We start from the raw sequence: 19,200 nt of genomic DNA, 5'->3' as shown, positions 1-19,200 counted from the left end.
TTATACGCACTGGCTATAGTGAAACGTCCCAAACGGTCTCCCGGCCAAATTCTCTCATCATTTCCATCAGTATTCTGCGGGGGAGGCAATGCTTTAATTCTATTAATCAAAGCTATAGGTAATAAAATTGTCAACACATCTAGTTTCGACTCACCCAACTCATTGACCATGTCTGCTACTTTCCAATTATCAACATTCTCAGGAATAATCTCCATATTTTGTCCTAGAACAATGTTATCTCCCAGCCACTTATCTGTCCAAGCTAGTACTGATGTACCATTCCCGACAGACCATTCCTCATATTGACTAATATTCCCCCACACTTTTACTATTCCTTTCCACAGAAAAGAATCAGTAGGCTTGACAACAAAATTACCATGAAGATCCTTATCTCTGCCATACTTTCCTTGCAGCACATTACACCACAAGCTGCCATTACTTTCTCTCATATTCCACCCCAATTTCATAAAACATGCAGTGTTCATTGTAGGTAAATGTCTGATAGATAATCCTCCGCACTCTTTAGGTAACAATAAAGTTCCCCAACTGATCATGTGCATTTTCCTTTGACCCGTATCATGACCCCATATGAAATTTCTCTGGATACGATGAATGTCCATTAAAACTCGCTTGGGAATAGTAGTTGTCATCATGGAATATATCGGCACTGCTTGGATAACAGACTTTGCAAGAGTCACTCTCCCGGCAAAGGAAAGGTTAGTCACCTTCCAACCGGAGAGTTTCCTCCGAACTTTGTCTACTAGATACTCAAAATCGCTGTGACGAGGGGCTCTACCAACTAGTGGGATTCCCAGATACTTACCAAGAGAATTAGCTTCTCTGAAGCCTGATTGATGAAGTAACATATTACGCAAGTCTTGAGGAACATTCTTAGAAAAAAAGATTGAAGTCTTTTCTATGCTTACAATTTGCCCCGATAACTCACAAAATTTCTCCAAAGTATTTGTGATGGTCCTCATATTCAGCTCCGTAGCCTTACCAAATAGCAGTAAATCATCCGCAAACATGAGATGAGAAATAAGCGGCCCAGACCTACCGGCTTTAATAGGCTGCCAATTCCCCCCATCAACTGCTTCAGCAATGAGATGCGAAAGCTTATCCATGCAGAGAACAAAAATATAAGGAGACATAGGATCCCCTTGGCGAATTCCTTTACCTGGTTGAAAAAAGGTAGAGCGACTCCCATGCCACATGACGTTTGTCTTCACGCTCGTGATGCACTGCATTATAATCCTTCTCAAACCTGCTGGTATATTCACCTCTTTTAAAACTGCTGAAATGAATGACCATCGAAGCCTATCATATGCTTTTGCCAAATCCACTTTGACAGCAACATATCCATTGCGCCCTCTTATCTTATTCATACTATGGACCATTTCTTGTGCTACAACTATGTTCTCATGGATACTTCTTGTGGGGATGAAGCCTGTTTGATAAGGGGAAATAATATTTGGGATCAACGGCTTGAGTCTATTGACAATTACCTTGGTTAATACCTTATAACTTACATTGCATAGAGATATTGGCCGAAATTGGCTTACAAATTCAGGTTTGTCAACCTTAGGAATGAGACAAATGTCCGTGTTGTTAATATTTGAAATACTATCAGGCTGTTGCCAAACTTGTCGAACAAACTCATTCAATTTGGTATCTACGATACTCCAATTCTTTTGATAAAAACCTGCAGGATAACCATCAGGGCCTGGTGCTTTCCACGCTCCCATATCAAACAATGCTTCTTTAATCTCATCATTGCCAACCTCCCGATCAAGATTTGACGCTACTTCTGCCTCCAGAGGCTTGAAACCATATTTCATACTAAAAGTAATATTTCTGTCATTTGTCTCTGTGAATAAGTCCTTATAATATTTTGTAACTAATTCCCTTAGAGCTACATCATCCTCCACCCACTGACCATCATTGTTCCGAAGCATAATAATTTTATTTTTTCTCTTTCTATTCACCGCCTTGAGATGATAAAATTTAGTGTTTCTATCTCCATCATAAAGCCACTTTGCCCGAGATCTCTGGTGCCATATTAATTCTTCTTGCTTCAGCACCTCTGCTAAATCGTTTTGTAATAGTTTCTCCAGCGAATCAAGATGAGGATTCATGGTTCGAGTTTCACGTCTGCGCTGAATACCACCAAGTCTAGCCAGTAATTCTCGCTTTCGCTTTCTCACACTCCCAAAAGTGTTTACCTTCCACTCCTTTAGATCATCCTCAACCTGACTCAAATTTTCAATTAAATTTGATCCTTGGTTCCACCATGACCTAAGGTCCTGTTGAAAAGATTCATGTGTTTGCCAGGCACTTTCAAATCTGAAGGGTCTTTCAATATAAGCATTAACCATGTCAGTCAAGTTTACTAGTAACGGGTGATGGTCAGAGAAGTCAATTCTTGGCAATGTCCGAACCATGGCATTGGGAAAAAGAACACGCCAGCTATCATTACTCAAGGCACGATCCAAACGTTCAAGAATACGAGCTCCATTATCAAATATAGGACCTCTCCAAGTGAATTTTGATCCTATGACACCAAGATCAAGCAGCTTGCAATCAATAATTCTCTCCCTAAACACCCTGCACTTCCGTAAATTAACTGGGGCACCTCCTTTTTTTTCATCTTGAGACGTAATATCATTAAAATCCCCAGCTAACAGCCACGGATCTTGCATAGTATTAGAGATATGCTTAATATTGTCCCACATTTCCTGCCTATTATCTTCCATTGGACTGGCATATATGGCTGTAAAAAAGAACTCTTGCTTTCCGTGAATCGCCAGTCGAGTATGAATAAACTGAAAATCTATATGAATAGAGGAAACTTCTACAACATTCTTCTTCCAGGCAATTACAATTCCTCCAGAAAACCCCCGATTCTCTGAAAAAATATAACCATCAAAACCCATCATCACAACTGAATTTTTGATCTTCAAAGGGTGAGTACGTAATTCCATTATAACAAGAACCTCTGGATGATGAATATCCAAATCAAGGTTGTCAGAACCGGACCGGTCATCGAACCGGAGAGCTTACTGGTTCGAGGTTCAATTGGTCGGACCGTGGTTCAATCGGGTCGGACCGTTTTTAATTAAATATACATTTTTAATTAATATATGAATAAAAATATATAAATAATTACTCAATATTCCTTAGTTTCACACATTAAAAAGATAAAATGTCATAAAGTCAATATAAAATAAAAAACTTTAGTACATTAGACATAAAATTTTCAAACCAAATTAAAAATTACATAATAAACTAAGTTCAATTATTAATTATTTATGCCAGAAAAAAAATTATTAATTATTTATTGAAAGCTTTACTTTGTGGATCTTATACTTACTATTTGTTTTTATTCTATTCTTATATGGAGGCCCAACCCAAAATATTGTAAGTTAACCCTATTGTTGCTCTTGATTAATGAAAACTCAAGCAGCCGCCACCTTCATTGCTAAAGCTTCATCTCCCAATCTATTCGATCAATACATTTCATATGGCTCAAGCTTCATCTCTCTATACAACCAAATTAATCACTATTATTGCATCTCTTATTTTTCTTCTATATTTTATTTGTGGTTCTTTTATTTACTCTAAATCTGTGATTCTTTTTCTTCTTCAACTAAATCAAACTGGTCCATTTCTCTAATCTTCTTATTTAAAGCATTTGTTCTTCCTAATAGTTTGAAGGTTGGTTTGTAATGTACTTTCTTCTTCTTCTTCAACCGTGGAAGCAGAGATTAAGTGGCGAACTGGAATTTTTTTTTTGCAGAACCGCTGAACCGCACTGGCCGGTTCACCGGTTTGTTCCGGTTCGACGCCGGTCCGAACGTTTTTTTACCGGTTCGTTTACTTTCCGTTTTTCTGGCTAAACCGAACCGTATGTAAGCCCGGTTCACGGTCCGACCGGTCCGACCGGCCGGTCCGGTCCGGTTCTGACAACCTTGATCCAAATATTGCTTGCAATTGCGATAAAAGCTAGTGTTCGCCGCTCCACGAACATTCCACACCATAATCTTCAAAGGATAACAATTCATGGTAAACAATTAATTAAGTGTCATATCATCCTCTCTAGCTTCACCTTGTTTGGAAATAGGAGTTTCGTCCACTATTTCCATAGTAGTATCGCTAGTCACGCGACCTACACCCTCTAGGCTGCAATCATTGCCACTATCCACATCTACCCGTTGTAATACAGGTTTAGATATCAATGATCCACTAACTATATCTGGAGGTCTTGTGGAGTGCTTAGGGCCTCTAGTAGGATGCCCCAAGCTACTATCTCTACTCTTCACCTCAGCTACCTTATTCACACCCCCTTCTGGAACACCTCCCTTACTTCCACTTAGAATAGTCTGGTTAAGAACTCCCTCCATTTGGTATTCATTTATTTTAGCTTCCCTATTGAAACTTCTCTTGATGGCTTCTCGATTCTGAACATGTGCCGTTGGAGTGGGCCCACTAGAAAACTCAAAAGGTATCATATTTCCCGCGATGTCAACTATGTGGCCTCCGCTCTTAGCTCTTATTACGGGTATCACCTCTTTTCTAGCAACGTGTTTTTCACCATGAGATTGGGTAACACGAGGGATGCTGGTACGGGCATCAGTGTGAACGATATGATCTTCCTCCTCCATTCTAGCATTATTCTCCTGTAAAATGTCAAAGCGAGATCCTGAAGGTGGGTGGCCTCCAGTAGCCCCTGTACCATCTGTTCTTCCACCCTCCACCTTCTTCCTCGGTCTCCTATTCTTTTGAACCACCCTCCATGGACCTTCTTGGGCCGGAGAAGCATGTGATAGAGCTTCCCCTCTATTGGTCTCTGCAGCTTTCTCTCCATTCGATGCATTATTATTAGTTTTCGCCACACAACCTTCCTTGTAGTGACCAAAGGTACCACAGACCAAACACAACATATGTAGGCCTTCATACTCTACCTTGTAGCATCGATCCTTAATTTGGAACATGGCTAACAAAGGTTTTGTAAGGTCAACTTCTACACAAAGCCTAGCGTACTTGCCCCTTGCTTGTGTCTGAGTTGTTCTATCGACCTTAACAGTTCTTCCAATTCTATTTCCTATAAAATGCAACATCTTTGTATCATAGTACTCAATCGGAAGTCCCGAGAATCTTACCCACACTGCCACCTTCTCAATCACTTCTCCAGATGGATGGAAATTTGGACTCCACTCCCTTACAACAAGATAGTTATCATATATCATCCAAGGGCCATCAATCAAAGCACGATAATGATCCTCTTTGCTGGTAAACGTAACCAAGAAAAAATCATTACCCACATCAACAATATTAATGATGCCGTTCCTCACCCACATCTGTTTCAGTCGTGTTTCAAGAGCTTTGTAGCCAATCTTCCTCCCTAGCAACTTCACTATCACTCCATTCCTCCATGGTTTCTGTAACCTAGCCTCTTCCTCCTCTGTTAAAACAAAGTCAGGGCATGCGTGATCACCCAATTTTTTCTCTATGACTTCCATTCCAGTGAACTTTGCATCTTCATCTCGCCATGTTCTCTCATCCTCCCCATCAGCAAACTCACATGTCTCCTCGTCCTCAGGATCTTCATCGCTAGTTACACCCAAAACCGAGTCTTTATAGGACTTGTTTCTCGGATGTTCTCTCTTCCTCGGTGACTCATGGATATCCGCATATGACACTGGCATAGAAGAACCAGCTTCATACGGTTTCTCTTCTCCCTTTTTTTTCTTTGCGCTTCGTTCCCTGAGTTCATCGTCTTCAATGTTTGTTCTTTTGGCCGCCTCGGTAAACCCTAGCAGAGCGTTGGTTTTCTCCATCTTTAAAGATGAGAATTTTGTTCCTCAGTTTTTAAAGAAAATATGTTGGCTTTAATGCAGTTTTGATCCCCCTATTTTGAAAAACCTGAACTTTTGATCCCCTATTTTAAAACTCAGCACTTTTGATCCCCCTATTTTAGTTTTTTGTTAGTTTTAGTCTCCCACCTCAATTTGGTCAAACTTTTGCTAATGTGTCATGCTCACTGATGACGTGGCATTGTACATGTGGACAACTTGCTATGATGATGTCAGAAAAATTGGTGACACACAATATTTGACCTATAGAGATGCATGTTTTGCAATGGGATTCCTTAAAGATGATCGTGTTTACATCACTGCAATCAAAGAAACAAAAGATTGGGGCTCGGGACACTATCTAAGAAAATTGTTTGTCCACATGTACAATGCCACGTCATCAGTGAGCATGACACATAAGCAAAAGTTTGACCAAATTGAGGTGGGGGACTAAAACTAACAAAAAACTAAAATAGGGGGATCAAAAGTGCTGAGTTTTAAAATAGGGGGATCAAAAGTTCAGGTTTTTCAAAATAGGGGGATCAAAACTGCATTAAAGCCAAATATGTTTGATTAACATTTAAATATTTTTGAGAATCTTTATAGTAGAGAAGTTAATTCGTAGTTATATATGAATTTATTTTCATTTTTAGAATTTTTTTTGCATCAAACATGGAAATGTATATTTCCATCATTTTATTATTAGAAATCTACATATATAACTTAAAACTTGGTGTAAAAAAAAAAACTTAAAACTTATGCACCTTTATTTTAATATTTTTTTAAGAATAATTCTTAAACTCTTTGAGGTTACAGCTGTCATTTAGCAACGAATATTTTTGGTCGAAAAATTTACGGGACATATAAGGTGGGACAAATTAATCAATAATTTAATTCTTGAGAGCATTTTCTATAGATATTGAACTACAATCTTCTATCACAAGTTCAACATTATTTTGTATATCTATCTATTCCCATTTGTATTTAATTTTGGCGACATTGCTCTACTCTACCCTTTGATAAGTGGATTTACATGTGCTATCCATAATTAATTTGTAACCAGCTTGTATTTTACATGTATATTATTTATTTATTCTTATGGATAAATAACTTCAAATTATTTTAAAAAAAACGTTGAATTTTTATTTTTCTTAAAAAGAAGTAAGTTTTGTTTGTTTAAGAAAAAGGTAAGTTCCATTTTGTAAAATATATAGAATTAATCCACCTTTCATTTACCCCACTAGTCAGCTACCATAAAGGATAGCTTGATTTCGTATTCAGTCGATTGAATCACTCAAAAGCCATTAATTAATTATAAATTTATTTATTATAAATAATTATAAGATAAGTAGTAAAAAAATAAATATTGCCTTAAAAATAGTAAGATCAAAATAATTCCGATAATATGAATTTTGATGCATTATGTTGGTGGTGCCTTATGCATGCATAAAAAAACCAAGTTATTTTTGTCAGAAAATAAAAAAAATGATTATATTAAAATAAAACACAAAACATAAGGTATATTTTGGTTAGAGAATAAATAACAAAGGTTTGTACCAAAAAAAATAAAATAACAAAGGTTACAAACAACATATTTTGGAGGCTTCTACGTAACAATATTGGGGCGTTCTTTAAGAATTTTATTGGCGTTGCATCACATCCAAGTATTCTATTTGTTGAGTTCATGACTTTGCTATATGAACTCGACTTGCGTTGGGTGAATGACTATAGGAATATACTTGCTTTTTTAACTCTTTGCAAGTTGTTAGTTTGATAAGAGATGATGACTTTGATGAGAGATGATGTCTCATTTCATCATAAATTTGCAAACGAGATTCATATATAGCATTTGACAATAAAATATTGCAATTAAGCTATTAAAATATTGCATTAAAACTTAAAAGTTTAGTAGATAAAGAAAATTAGGATAAATTTTTATTTTATTTGCGTTATTTATTTTGGAATAGATAAAGTAGTTATTTTATTTATATGAATGAGATTGCTTGTAGTTGTGGTTAATCAAATACTAGTCATCCTTGAAGCAATTTCATACACTTAACACTTTTCTTGTTGTCTCCACCATACATTTTGGCTTTACTAACTGCTTTTGATGAAGCATAGTAGTTTCATTAAAGCCCTTATTTTAGTTTGGACCACTCAAATTGAGGGGTAAAGATAATTGTTCCTCGCATTTCTCATGTTTGTCTTAATTGCCACATGAGTTTGCAGTGCCATGGTTGTTGAGCGTGGGGCATGCATGCAACTCATCATAAGATTCATTTCATTTCAAGCAACCTTGGCTTTGATGATAATTTTTTCTATAGAAATTAAAACAATTAATAATGATAATGATGTAACTGTTGTAGACTTGTAGGTGCACAATGTAGCTCAAAATAGGTCATGCAATATTCATATTCTCGTGAATCTTATAATTACACATTAATTGAACTCATTGCTTCTTTGTCTAATTTGCAATATCTATCTACAATTTTGCTTTCCTACTACATTGTACCGGCTATGGCCGGCTCCATTGGTAGATTAATTAGGTTAATGTAAATTAGATCTACATGATCATAATACATATATAAGTAAAAAAAATGATATAATAAGATAAGATTTTAACTACTAGGTCCATTTCATTTTATACTAAAAAGAACATTTGATATGCTACGAAGCAAGTTTGAATTTACTGTTGTAATTACTGTATGTGACTTTTAACATTAATTAAAGAGGAGAGATATATTGACTTTAAGAGTAATTCTTTTGAGTTACTACTTTACATCTCACCCTTTATTCATTTACTATTCATCTTGCTTATTAATTAAAAAAAACAAAAATGCAATCATCCATTATGGAGACACATCATGCAATAAAAAAATAAGTGTGATTGATTCCAAAGAAACGGTTAAAAAGTTTAAAGAGCTCCATACTATAATTATTTTGTATTATTATTAGTTAAAAAATAGTTTATTGTTATCATCATATGTCTTAATTTTCTTCTTGAAAAATCTAATATACATTTTTATTTTTAAAATAATTCCCAAACCTTGTAAATACTAGTAGTAGCTTATAAAGATGGGACCATGGTTCTTGTATAACACAAAAAGAAAAAAAGATAGGATGATGGGACCCAAAATCCTTATGAGCTGGAAAATGAATAGTGAGTGACGACTGAGCAAGAATGAAATTTTGGGTGGCCTCTTCCCGCCGGAGGCAGACAGTGACAAAATTTGCACAAATATTGTGGACCCTACTCTAGCCTTTTCAAATTATGCATCAATTATTAATAAATAAATAAATTATTACTCCACTATAAGAGTATTCTTTAAATATTAGTATAGTAGTAAAAAATATAACTAGCTCAAATTAAAATTAATATTATTTGGTACTAACTTTTAACTTCAACTTATTTTTAATTTTAAACAGCAAAGTATAACTTCCAAGAATATTAAATGGATCTCTTACGAGTATTCTTTAAAATAAAAGGATAACTTTCCCTAATTAATTCTATTTTAAGAAAATCTATGCATAATGTAGCTTTATCCATTTATATTTTATTTATTTTTGATAAATTTTAAGTACCGTGAATTTTATGGAACAAAAATTTTATTTAACTTTTGGTTATAAGGAACAACAAATTTTATTGTTGATTTTGTACATCTTAATCATAATCATACTAGTATGCGACATTTTTAAAAATACATTTTTATGAAAGTAGTTGACATTACACTAACACGAAATGGCGTATGTTTTTTAAAATAATATAGTAATACACCAATAATATATTATGAAATTTGAAGCTTTAAAAATTTACAACCTTAACACATTATTTGTAAAGATTAATCTCTCGTAATTAAATTCTATTTGAAAATTAATTTCTTTCAATAAATATTTTTTCATACACAAAAATCAAAGATCAGATTTAAGATTAAATTCCTACAAGACTTGAGAGATTAGTCTCTCAGTTGCATACAGAAAATACCCGATTTACACTAAAAATTCAAGACTAAATAATTAAGTATCCCAAATATGAGTGTGAAATTACATTAGAGTGTCTAAGATTAAGGATGTACTTGAGCAATACCAAAAGATAGGTAGAAACAAATAAGGAGTACATTAATCACATATGAATGTAAATAAATTAGGGAAGAAAAAAAAAAGAAAGAGACCCTCTATTTATGTTTGTATTTATATACTAAAGGAAAATGCTAAACAGTGCCCCCGGGGCACTAGTTAAGGATGCAAAAATAGTAATTTGGCATTGGAATTTGTGCAGTCAACTTCTCGAAAGTTTAAAAAGTGTTATTTTCTTTTCAAAACTTTCTAATTTTGGTTTCCTTAACCAGTGCCCCAGGGGCACCGGTTAGCATGACCCTATACTAAATCCAGCAAAGGTATTTGGCCGTATAATCACTAGATTATGGAATCTTTTTTCGGTTGAATAGTTACAACTCATCAATTACTATCAATAATCAATACTAATTATTATTATCTTCAAAGACCATTCATATTTTAGATTTTCCAAACAAAACACACAAAACTCAAACATAGTCATATGCCAAATGGAAATACATCATTTAAAAAACAAAAAACATATAATAATATAATAAAATGTTACTTAAATTAAATAAAAAAATGAAGCTTATATTAATGTATTAGTAGTGTGTAATCAGAATCTTCTTCTTCTGTGTTTTCTTTCACGTCAATCTTATTTTTGAGTGAAGAAGAAGAAATTGTATAGTGATTTTGAGTTCCCCAAAAGCCTCACTGTTTAATAATGTTCCCGTGACTTTCTCTCACTTGTTTTTTTTTTTAATCTCAATTTCAGCCTCAAAAATCAAAACTTTATTTATTTTTTCATTTTCCAACCAAATCTACTCTTAATTTGTTTCATCTTCATTTTTCTCACTGACCCAGATCTCTCTCTTACACAATACTTCATTGCTTGTTCCATTGCTGCTGCAAAGGTTGTTTTTTTTCTTCATATGAACCTCTTGTTACATTGTTTTATTGTTTTGGATCCTTTGTTCTAGAACATGTTTTGTTCCTTGTTTTTTACTGGAAATGTAAAAAGCTTGTTACTTTAGTTAATCTTGTACTTGTTTGTTTAATGTTGAAGCATTTTTAGTTTCTGGGTCTGTTTCTGTCTTTGTCCTTCATAATTGTTGTTGATAAAATTCATGACTTTATTCACAAAAATTGTAATTCTGTTATTTTGTTGGTTTATTTTTTTTTTGTTTGTTTCTATTATGTTCAATTTTTTGATATGGTTTTGAATTAAGACTAGAATTGTGTTTTATTTGAGTCAACATAGCTCAAATTATGTGTTGTATTGTTTTTACTTATGTTTTAGTTTTTGATTACGCAGTATTGGAGCTTGAAGAAGAGCAAGTTTTGTTGCTTTGACTTGTTTCATTTTTTGCATACAAAATGATTTTCGACACGCCGCCCTCGGCCGCCCAAAGCGTGAGGACAAACAGAACTTCATTTGGTTCTAGCATTGGCAATGGGAGTACTCCACTACATAGCTATGCTACTGTTAGCAATGGCGATGACTATGACAGCGACGGATCAAATTTCGCACCACCGTGAGCGTTTTCTTTTGTTTTGAATATGTCTTGAATTTTTTTTAGTTAGACTCTAATTTTTATAACTCTTTCCGTGTTTGGAAAAATGAGCATTTTATCAATTTGGGATGTTACATTACCAATTCACTAGTACTACTTTAGAAGCTATAAATGTTACTGTCAAAAAAGCTATAAATGTTAATTTCTTCTTTCATTATCAATTTTCACTGTATGCAAACAAATTTAATTCTCGCATTCTGCTGTTGTTATTGAATGATCAAGCCTTAATTCTTAGAATGTACATTTTGTTTTTTTTTTCTTCTCTTGAACTGTATCAGTTGCTAATGACAAAGCGAAATGATTTTTGTGTTTGTAACATTCTATTTCATTTGATTGTTGCAGCACACCAACAGTTCTACCAATGGCTATTCCAGCAGAACTCGCTGGAGCTGGACCTTTGATTGACAGATTCCAGGTTGGAAACTATATATGTTAATCTTGCTATAAACATTATTTTGCCGAACAGTTTTGCATTCCTATTCATTTGGTGTCTCAATGGTTTTTGTCTAACATACTGCATGATCACGATCTTTGTTATCACCATGTTTTTTCTCAAATGTTGTTTGTATAATAGGTGGAAGGTTTTTTAAAGTTGATGCAAAAACAAATTCACTCTGGCGGGAAGCGAGGATTTTTTTCTAAACGATCCGTGGGACCCCAAGTTCGAGAGAAACTTACAATTGAAGACATGCTTTGCTTCCAAAAGGTAATCAAATACCAATTTTTCAATAAGTGGTTAATTTTTTTTATTAAGCGCATGAAAATCTAACTCACGAGTTCATGCAGGATCCAATACCAACATCATTGCTTAAGCTGAATGGTGATTTGGCAAGCCGGGCAACAAAGATGTTCCAGGTGATTTTAAAATATATCGGGGTTGATTCGTCTTCACTAAGCTTAGAGGATCGGGTTGAGCTTGTAAGTAAACTATACAAGCAAAGTTTGAAGCATTCAGAACTCCGGGACGAACTTTTTGTCCAGTTATCAAAACAAACAAGAAACAATCCTGAGAGGTACAAATTTTTTTAAGTATTGAGTAACACTACATATTTTCTTAACCTTTGCTTGAAGAAACTCGGTTTCTGTGGTTGTGCGCTGTTGGTTAATGGTTAATGTACCTTTCTTGTCAGGGAATACTTGAACAAATCATGGGAGCTAATGTATTTATGTGCGTCGTGCATGCCTCCTAGCAAAGACATCGGAGGATATCTGTCAGAATATATCCATAACGTGGCACATGGTGCGACTGTTGATCCTGGGATCCGAGAAGCTGCATTAAATACATTAAATGCTTTGAAGCACTCTCTCAAGGCTGGTCCCAGGCACATAATACCTGGGCCTATGGAGATTGAAGCTCGGATTACTCGGAAAAAGCTCACAACTATAGTCTTCTTTCTGGATGAAACATTTGAAGAAATTACATATGACATGTCAACAACTGTTGCGGATGCTGTCGAGGAGCTTGCAGGGATCATTAAACTGTCAACATACTCTAGCTTTGGCTTGTATGAATGCCGCAAAGTTGTCACCAGCTCCAAATCATCTGATTCTGGAAATGGCATGTCTTTTCCAATTCTAGCTTGTGAATATTATTAACTTAGCTGAGATCAATAGTCTAACCTATCTTCTTTTGTTGTTATTCAGAGGAGTACATTGGATTGGATGATAATAAACATATCGGCGATCTACTTGCTGAATTTAAAGCAGTAAAAGATCGAAGTAAGGGAGAAATTTTGCACTGCAAACTGGTATTCAAGAAAAAGTTATTTCGTGAATCAGATGAAGGTGTGACAGATCCAATGTTTTGGCAGTTGTCCTATGTGCAGGTGCGCCTTTTTAATTTTACCGAACCGTCTGGTTTTCCTTCTTGAACAAACAATGAATAGCCCTATATAAGAGCTGCATAGGTTAAGAAAACAGTTCCATTTTTATTTCTTGTTTTCACGAATAATTACAAAATTGTCACATTTTTTTGTTCACTTTGTAACCATTTCCTATACATGGTTACAGTTGCAGCATGATTATATTTTGGGTAATTATCCTATTGGAAGGGAAGATGCATCAAGGCTTTCTGCATTGCAAATCTTGGCCGAGATTGGATTTGTTAGAAGACCTGAATCATGCGCGTAGGTGATTTTGAATGTTCATGATGCTAGAATTAGAAACTATCTTCCTATAGTATTTTAACCTCTTATTGATGTTTCAGTGACTGAACTTTACAATATTTTCATCTTTCTATATTCTATCATATTATGACCGCAACTGACTGAGATTTCTGCGTTTAACAGTGATTGGAATTCATTTCTCGAGCGATTTCTTCCCAGGCAAATTGCAATGACTCGAGGTAGAAGGGAATGGGAGTTGGACATTCTTTCTTGCTATCATTCACTGGTATAAAAGCCTAACCTCATCTCATTGTTGTTCTTTAATGTTCGATCCGTGATAAAATGGTGTTCCTCTTTTCAGGAGCAAGTCACAAAAGAAGATGCAAGACAACAATTTCTGCACATAATAAGAGCACTTCCTTATGGTTTTTCGGTATTTTTCAATGTTCGTAAAATTGATGATCCTATTGGACTCTTGCCTGGACGAATAATATTAGCAATTAACAAGAGAGGGGTAAGATTGAAAAACGATTTGATGTCATAATGATAATAATATAACGTTTATAATGTACGTAATATAACAATGAATTCAATTGTCCCTAGGTTCATTTTTTCCGCCCTATTCCGAAGGAATATTTGCACTCAGCTGAATTAAGAGACATAATGCAATTTGGAAGCAGCAATACTGCTGTATTTTTTAAAATGCGAGTTGCCGGTGTTCTTCACATATTCCAGTTTGAAACCAAGCAGGTATTATTAATATCTTCATTGATGTTTAACATGTTATTCTTCAATTTATCGAACTTTCCCTTTGGACTAGATTGATATTATTGTAACTTTTTATGTCATTCACATTTTATCATATTTTTAGGGAGAAGAAATCTGTGTAGCTCTTCAGACACACATAAATGATGTAATGCTGCGCCGATATTCCAAAACACGATCTTCTCCTACTGGTTCTTTGGATAAAGAAATTTCTAATGAGTTCAAGTCACCGAATTCGGAACCGTACGAGAAACGTGTTCAAGATTTAACAAAAGTTCTTGAAGATTCTAAAAGGAATGTTGATCAAGTAAGTCTAATATTCTAATGAATGGTACAAAATATTGAATCTTACATAAGAATAATATTTATATAATGTTGAACAGTTGCAGGATGAATTGCATGAGAAGCAAAAACTAGAAGAGGAGATGCGCCAAGAATTAGAAGACTTGAAGGATTCTTTAGAAACTTCCAAGCAAAGTCTTGAAGAAGTTACTAATGACCGTGATAGGCTTATATCACTATGTGATGAGAAAGATAAAGAACTTCATGTAAACCTCGTTGACTCGTGATAACTTTATCACATCAGTCTTATTTTTTATTTTTGCCAAATTGACATTTCTTAATGATTGTGCAAATCTACTAGGCTAAAATTGTAGAAAAAAGGAGCTTGGAAGCAAAGATGGCCAAGTTGAATAGTTTGATGACAGAGAGAATTACCAATAAGGACACAATTGGAGAAAATGACCAAGTAAGATATTTTCTGTTACTGATATTAAGTTGTTATTTTTTTCACCTTTAAAATCTGAACATGAAAAATGACCAAGTATGATATTTTCACCTTTAATTTGTTATTTTCTATTTCTAATAGGCGTTGCGAAAACTTGAAGATGACTTGAAACTTTGTAGAGATGAGTTTATGGTCGCCGAAGAGACCATCAAAAGCTTGACAAATGAGAAGTTGATTTTGACACAAAAGATAACTAAGCTTGAGAAGAAGAATGCTGAAGAGGTAAAATAATATATATTGGAACCAAATATTTAAAACTCATAAAACCCTTAATTTTAAGATGATATTCAATCAGCATATATGGTGGTTGGTGTAATGCAGATTAGTTCTCTTCAACGGAAACTCGACCAAGAACGCAAATCTCTGAACTCCCAAGTGCATGACCTTGAAAGAAAACTAGATGTGCTTAGACAAGAATTAGCTGTGGCTCAATCTACACTTTCGGCGAAGGACTCTGAATTGGCTATGTTGAAGAACAATTTAAAAGAACTAGAAGATTTGAGAGAAATGAAAGAGGTTTTGATACTTTATATTTATTGGTTCAACATATACACTTTATTTGTGTTGAGTAAAAATAATTTCATTTATCAATTTCTATATGGTTTGTGTAGGACATTGACAGAAAGAATGAACAAACAGCTGCCATATTAAGGATGCAAGGGGCTCAACTAGCTGAAATGGAATCGCTTTATAAGGAAGAGCAAGTTCTCAGAAAGCGATATTTCAATACCATAGAAGGTGAACAGAAAGTGTTATGTTTGATGTGAATGTGTACATTTACATTTAAAACTGACATACATTAATAAACATTGGAATTTGGTTCATCATTTCAGATATGAAAGGAAAAATACGAGTTTACTGTCGGCTAAGACCTATTGGCGAAAAAGAGATTGCTGAGAAAGAAAGAGATGTTGTAACTACAGTAGACGAATTTACCATTGAGCATCCATGGAAAGATGATAAACCAAAGCAACATCTATATGACCGTGTCTTTAACGGTGACGCCACTCAAGAAGAAGTATTTGAGGATACAAGGGTAAGTCTAGCATAACTACTCAAAAAGATCATAGCTGTTAACATTGAAATAGATTTATTATTTCTTACACTTGTTACTGATGTCTTTCTTTTGAAAATTCGTAATGCAGTACTTGGTGCAATCTGCTGTAGACGGTTATAATGTTTGCGTATTTGCTTATGGTCAAACCGGCTCTGGAAAGACATTTACAATCTATGGATCCGAAAACAATCCTGGCCTTACACCGCGTGCTACTGCAGAGCTTTTTAGAATTTTAAAGAGAGATAGTAAGAAGTATTCTTTTTCTTTGAAGGTACAATTGCAAAATGGACTTAATAAATACTTACCTTTGAATTCATATAAATTTCATTTCATTAAATCTACTGAATACACAACTTTTGTGTAACTTCTTGTGTTTATGATGCAGGCGTACATGTTGGAATTATATCAAGATACACTTGTTGATCTCTTGTTGCCTAAGAATGCAAAGCGATTAAAATTGGACATTAAGAAGGATTCAAAGGTGATTCATTTCTTAAATGCGAAGTATTTAAAGTGTTTTCAAAGTTGTAGATTTAAATCCTTTTAATTTTATGGAATTGGTCTCTCAAGTTTTGATTTTCTATTTTACTCTTGTCGTGTTAGGGAATGGTAACGGTAGAAAATGTAACAACTGTGCCAATTTCTACTATGGAGGAATTGAATAGCATAATACAAAAGGGTTCCGAACGACGACATACAGCAGGGACACAAATGAATGAAGAAAGCTCAAGATCTCATCTTATACTATCAGTTGTAATTGAAAGTGTCAACCTTCAAAGTCAATCATCCGCAAGAGGAAAGGTATTGGTTTGTGTCTCGCATCTTTGAATAACTTTATATATGTTATTATACCATATTCCTTTTTTATGCAACATTTTGAAACATGAATATTTCATTATGCAGTTGAGTTTTGTTGATCTTGCTGGCTCAGAAAGAATTAAAAAGTCGGGCTCCGAGGGTAGTCAACTGAAAGAAGCTCAAAGTATAAACAAATCATTGTCAGCACTTGGAGATGTTATTAGTGCTTTATCTTCTGGTGGTCAACACATACCTTATAGAAATCACAAGTTAACTATGTTGATGAGTGATTCACTTGGAGGCAATGCGAAAACTCTCATGTTTGTGAATGTATCTCCAGTTGAATCAAGCTTAGACGAGACACATAACTCTCTCATGTATGTTATCTCTTTTCATAACTTTAACATGTTTGACTTTCTCTCATTTTTTAACTATATTGTATTTTATACTAATTTAGGTATGCGTCACGAGTGAGGTCAATTGTGAACGATCCAAGTAAAAATATTTCTTCGAAAGAGATAGCTCGACTGAAGAAATTAGTTGCTCATTGGAAGGAGCAGGCAGGTAGGCGAGGGGAGGATGAAGATTTAGAAGAAATTCAAGATAAACGACCGACAAAAGAGAAGAACGACGGCCACAGCCATGGCCGCTATACTATGTAGTAACTTTAGGCGGTAAATCAATGGCTTGGCCATCTGCTGTAATTTTAATTTTAAGGTCTCACAGGCTAAATAGGTTGTTGTAATTTGTTTGAGGGGCACAAGCTGTATAGTTAAATGACTTAAATCATGTATATATTTTTCATTAATCTTTAACTCATTCACATATAAATAAATATATACATTATGCTATTGCTAGTATTAAGATTTAAGACATTGCCACTTAGTAATCATACAAGAAAATAGTGTTAGTATTAAGGCAAAAGAAATTGTTTGCAATTTATTGTTAACATATCACATTCATATAATAGTACTAAAATTGAACATCATCAAAGTAACAATTTGAATCTAATAAACGACAGATTAGTACATATAGAACTGAACTATATAAAGAATTGCATGTGACGGACAAGTTAATCGCAATGAGTAATGTTCTTCACAGATGAGACACAGAGGAAAGATATGCTACTTTCTCTTGAGCCTTTTTCTCGTTAAGTTTCTTGAGGAGTTCTTTCTCGAATCCATTACTACGATCAACTCCGTCCCAGTGTCTTCCCAGCTTAATCCCGTATCTATTAGGAGGAGCTTCAAAACCTCTTTTCTTTTGATCATCTTGACGGACAACAAAAGCTGACATAGGATCACCTCATCTTACCTTTTCCTTGAGTAACAAGTTAAGTTCAGGATCATCTTTTTTCTTTATTTTAGTTATATAAACTAGTGGCCCATTAAAGCATTATGTATGATTTCGGTATAATCAAATATTTTAGAGTTGTTACTAGAAAAATTCAAATTTTAATTTTGAAGTGTACCGGGAAAGCAAAGATGCTACTATTTAGAAAGAAAAAAAAAAGTAAAACCAACATGTCTTTGAAAGTTTATCTCATTATCACGTTCAATTAATTAAAAGTATTGAAATTATAATTAAGTTCACAAAGGTTACTTTTATTAGTCATTTTTATCCTCAAATATATTTTTATGTAATCAATTCGTCTGTCAAATGTGTTTTCATTAATCAATTTAGTCCGTAAAATTACTAACAAAAGAGACAGTAGAGAGTAGAGATATATTTATAATTCTAATACATTTAAAGACTAATATGACAGTGAGATACACTTTCAGAGACTAAAAAAAAGCGAAGATGCTTCGTGGACGGACCTATCTTCAAGGTTGTTATCAACCAATTCTTCCAATTTAAGACAGACAATTAAAATATACAAAACAAAAAAAAATACCTCTTAAATACATATGATAAATTAAGCGCAGTTTAGACTTAAACAAATTTACTCGTTTTGTTGATCAAGACAAATTAGAAATTGTATAGTACTAGCTAGCTAGTGAACAACTTGGAGAATAAAAAACAAGTCTTTCTTCCTCTAATAATGTTGTTGATGTAAATTCCAAAGTCAGTAAGGTAAAACAATTATCATAATAATTGTTTTACTATACCTCATACCATTCATTATTGGAGTGATAAGATAAAAAAATAGTAACAAATTTCTTATTATAACAATTTTTCTTAATTGGTGTGAATTTGATTGGAGGTCTTA

At 34.2% G+C, this 19,200-nt stretch overlaps 1 protein-coding gene across 1 annotated transcript; it reads left to right on the top strand.

Moving 5' to 3' along the window:
- Window positions 1-10,366: 10,366 nt before the first annotated feature.
- LOC123907448 (kinesin-like protein KIN-14I) lies at window positions 10,367-17,842 on the top strand. Its single transcript, XM_045957739.1, has 23 exons — window positions 10,367-10,819; window positions 11,221-11,440; window positions 11,822-11,894; window positions 12,054-12,185; window positions 12,266-12,492; window positions 12,610-13,037; window positions 13,124-13,305; window positions 13,490-13,605; window positions 13,768-13,870; window positions 13,946-14,098; window positions 14,188-14,334; window positions 14,456-14,656; window positions 14,733-14,897; window positions 14,993-15,097; window positions 15,218-15,358; window positions 15,458-15,652; window positions 15,748-15,874; window positions 15,970-16,172; window positions 16,282-16,464; window positions 16,579-16,674; window positions 16,797-16,994; window positions 17,097-17,368; window positions 17,449-17,842. The coding sequence occupies exons 2-23, from the start codon at window positions 11,283-11,285 to the stop codon at window positions 17,651-17,653; spliced, it is 3,810 nt and encodes a 1,269-aa protein (XP_045813695.1). The 5' UTR covers window positions 10,367-10,819; window positions 11,221-11,282; the 3' UTR covers window positions 17,654-17,842.
- Window positions 17,843-19,200: the final 1,358 nt, after the last annotated feature.

This window comes from Trifolium pratense, linkage group LG2 (genome assembly GCF_020283565.1).
Source record: "Trifolium pratense cultivar HEN17-A07 linkage group LG2, ARS_RC_1.1, whole genome shotgun sequence".
Taxonomy (NCBI): Eukaryota; Viridiplantae; Streptophyta; class Magnoliopsida; order Fabales; family Fabaceae; genus Trifolium; species Trifolium pratense.
Note: the sequence above shows the minus strand (reverse complement) of the source record. Positions and strands in the feature narration are given on the sequence as shown.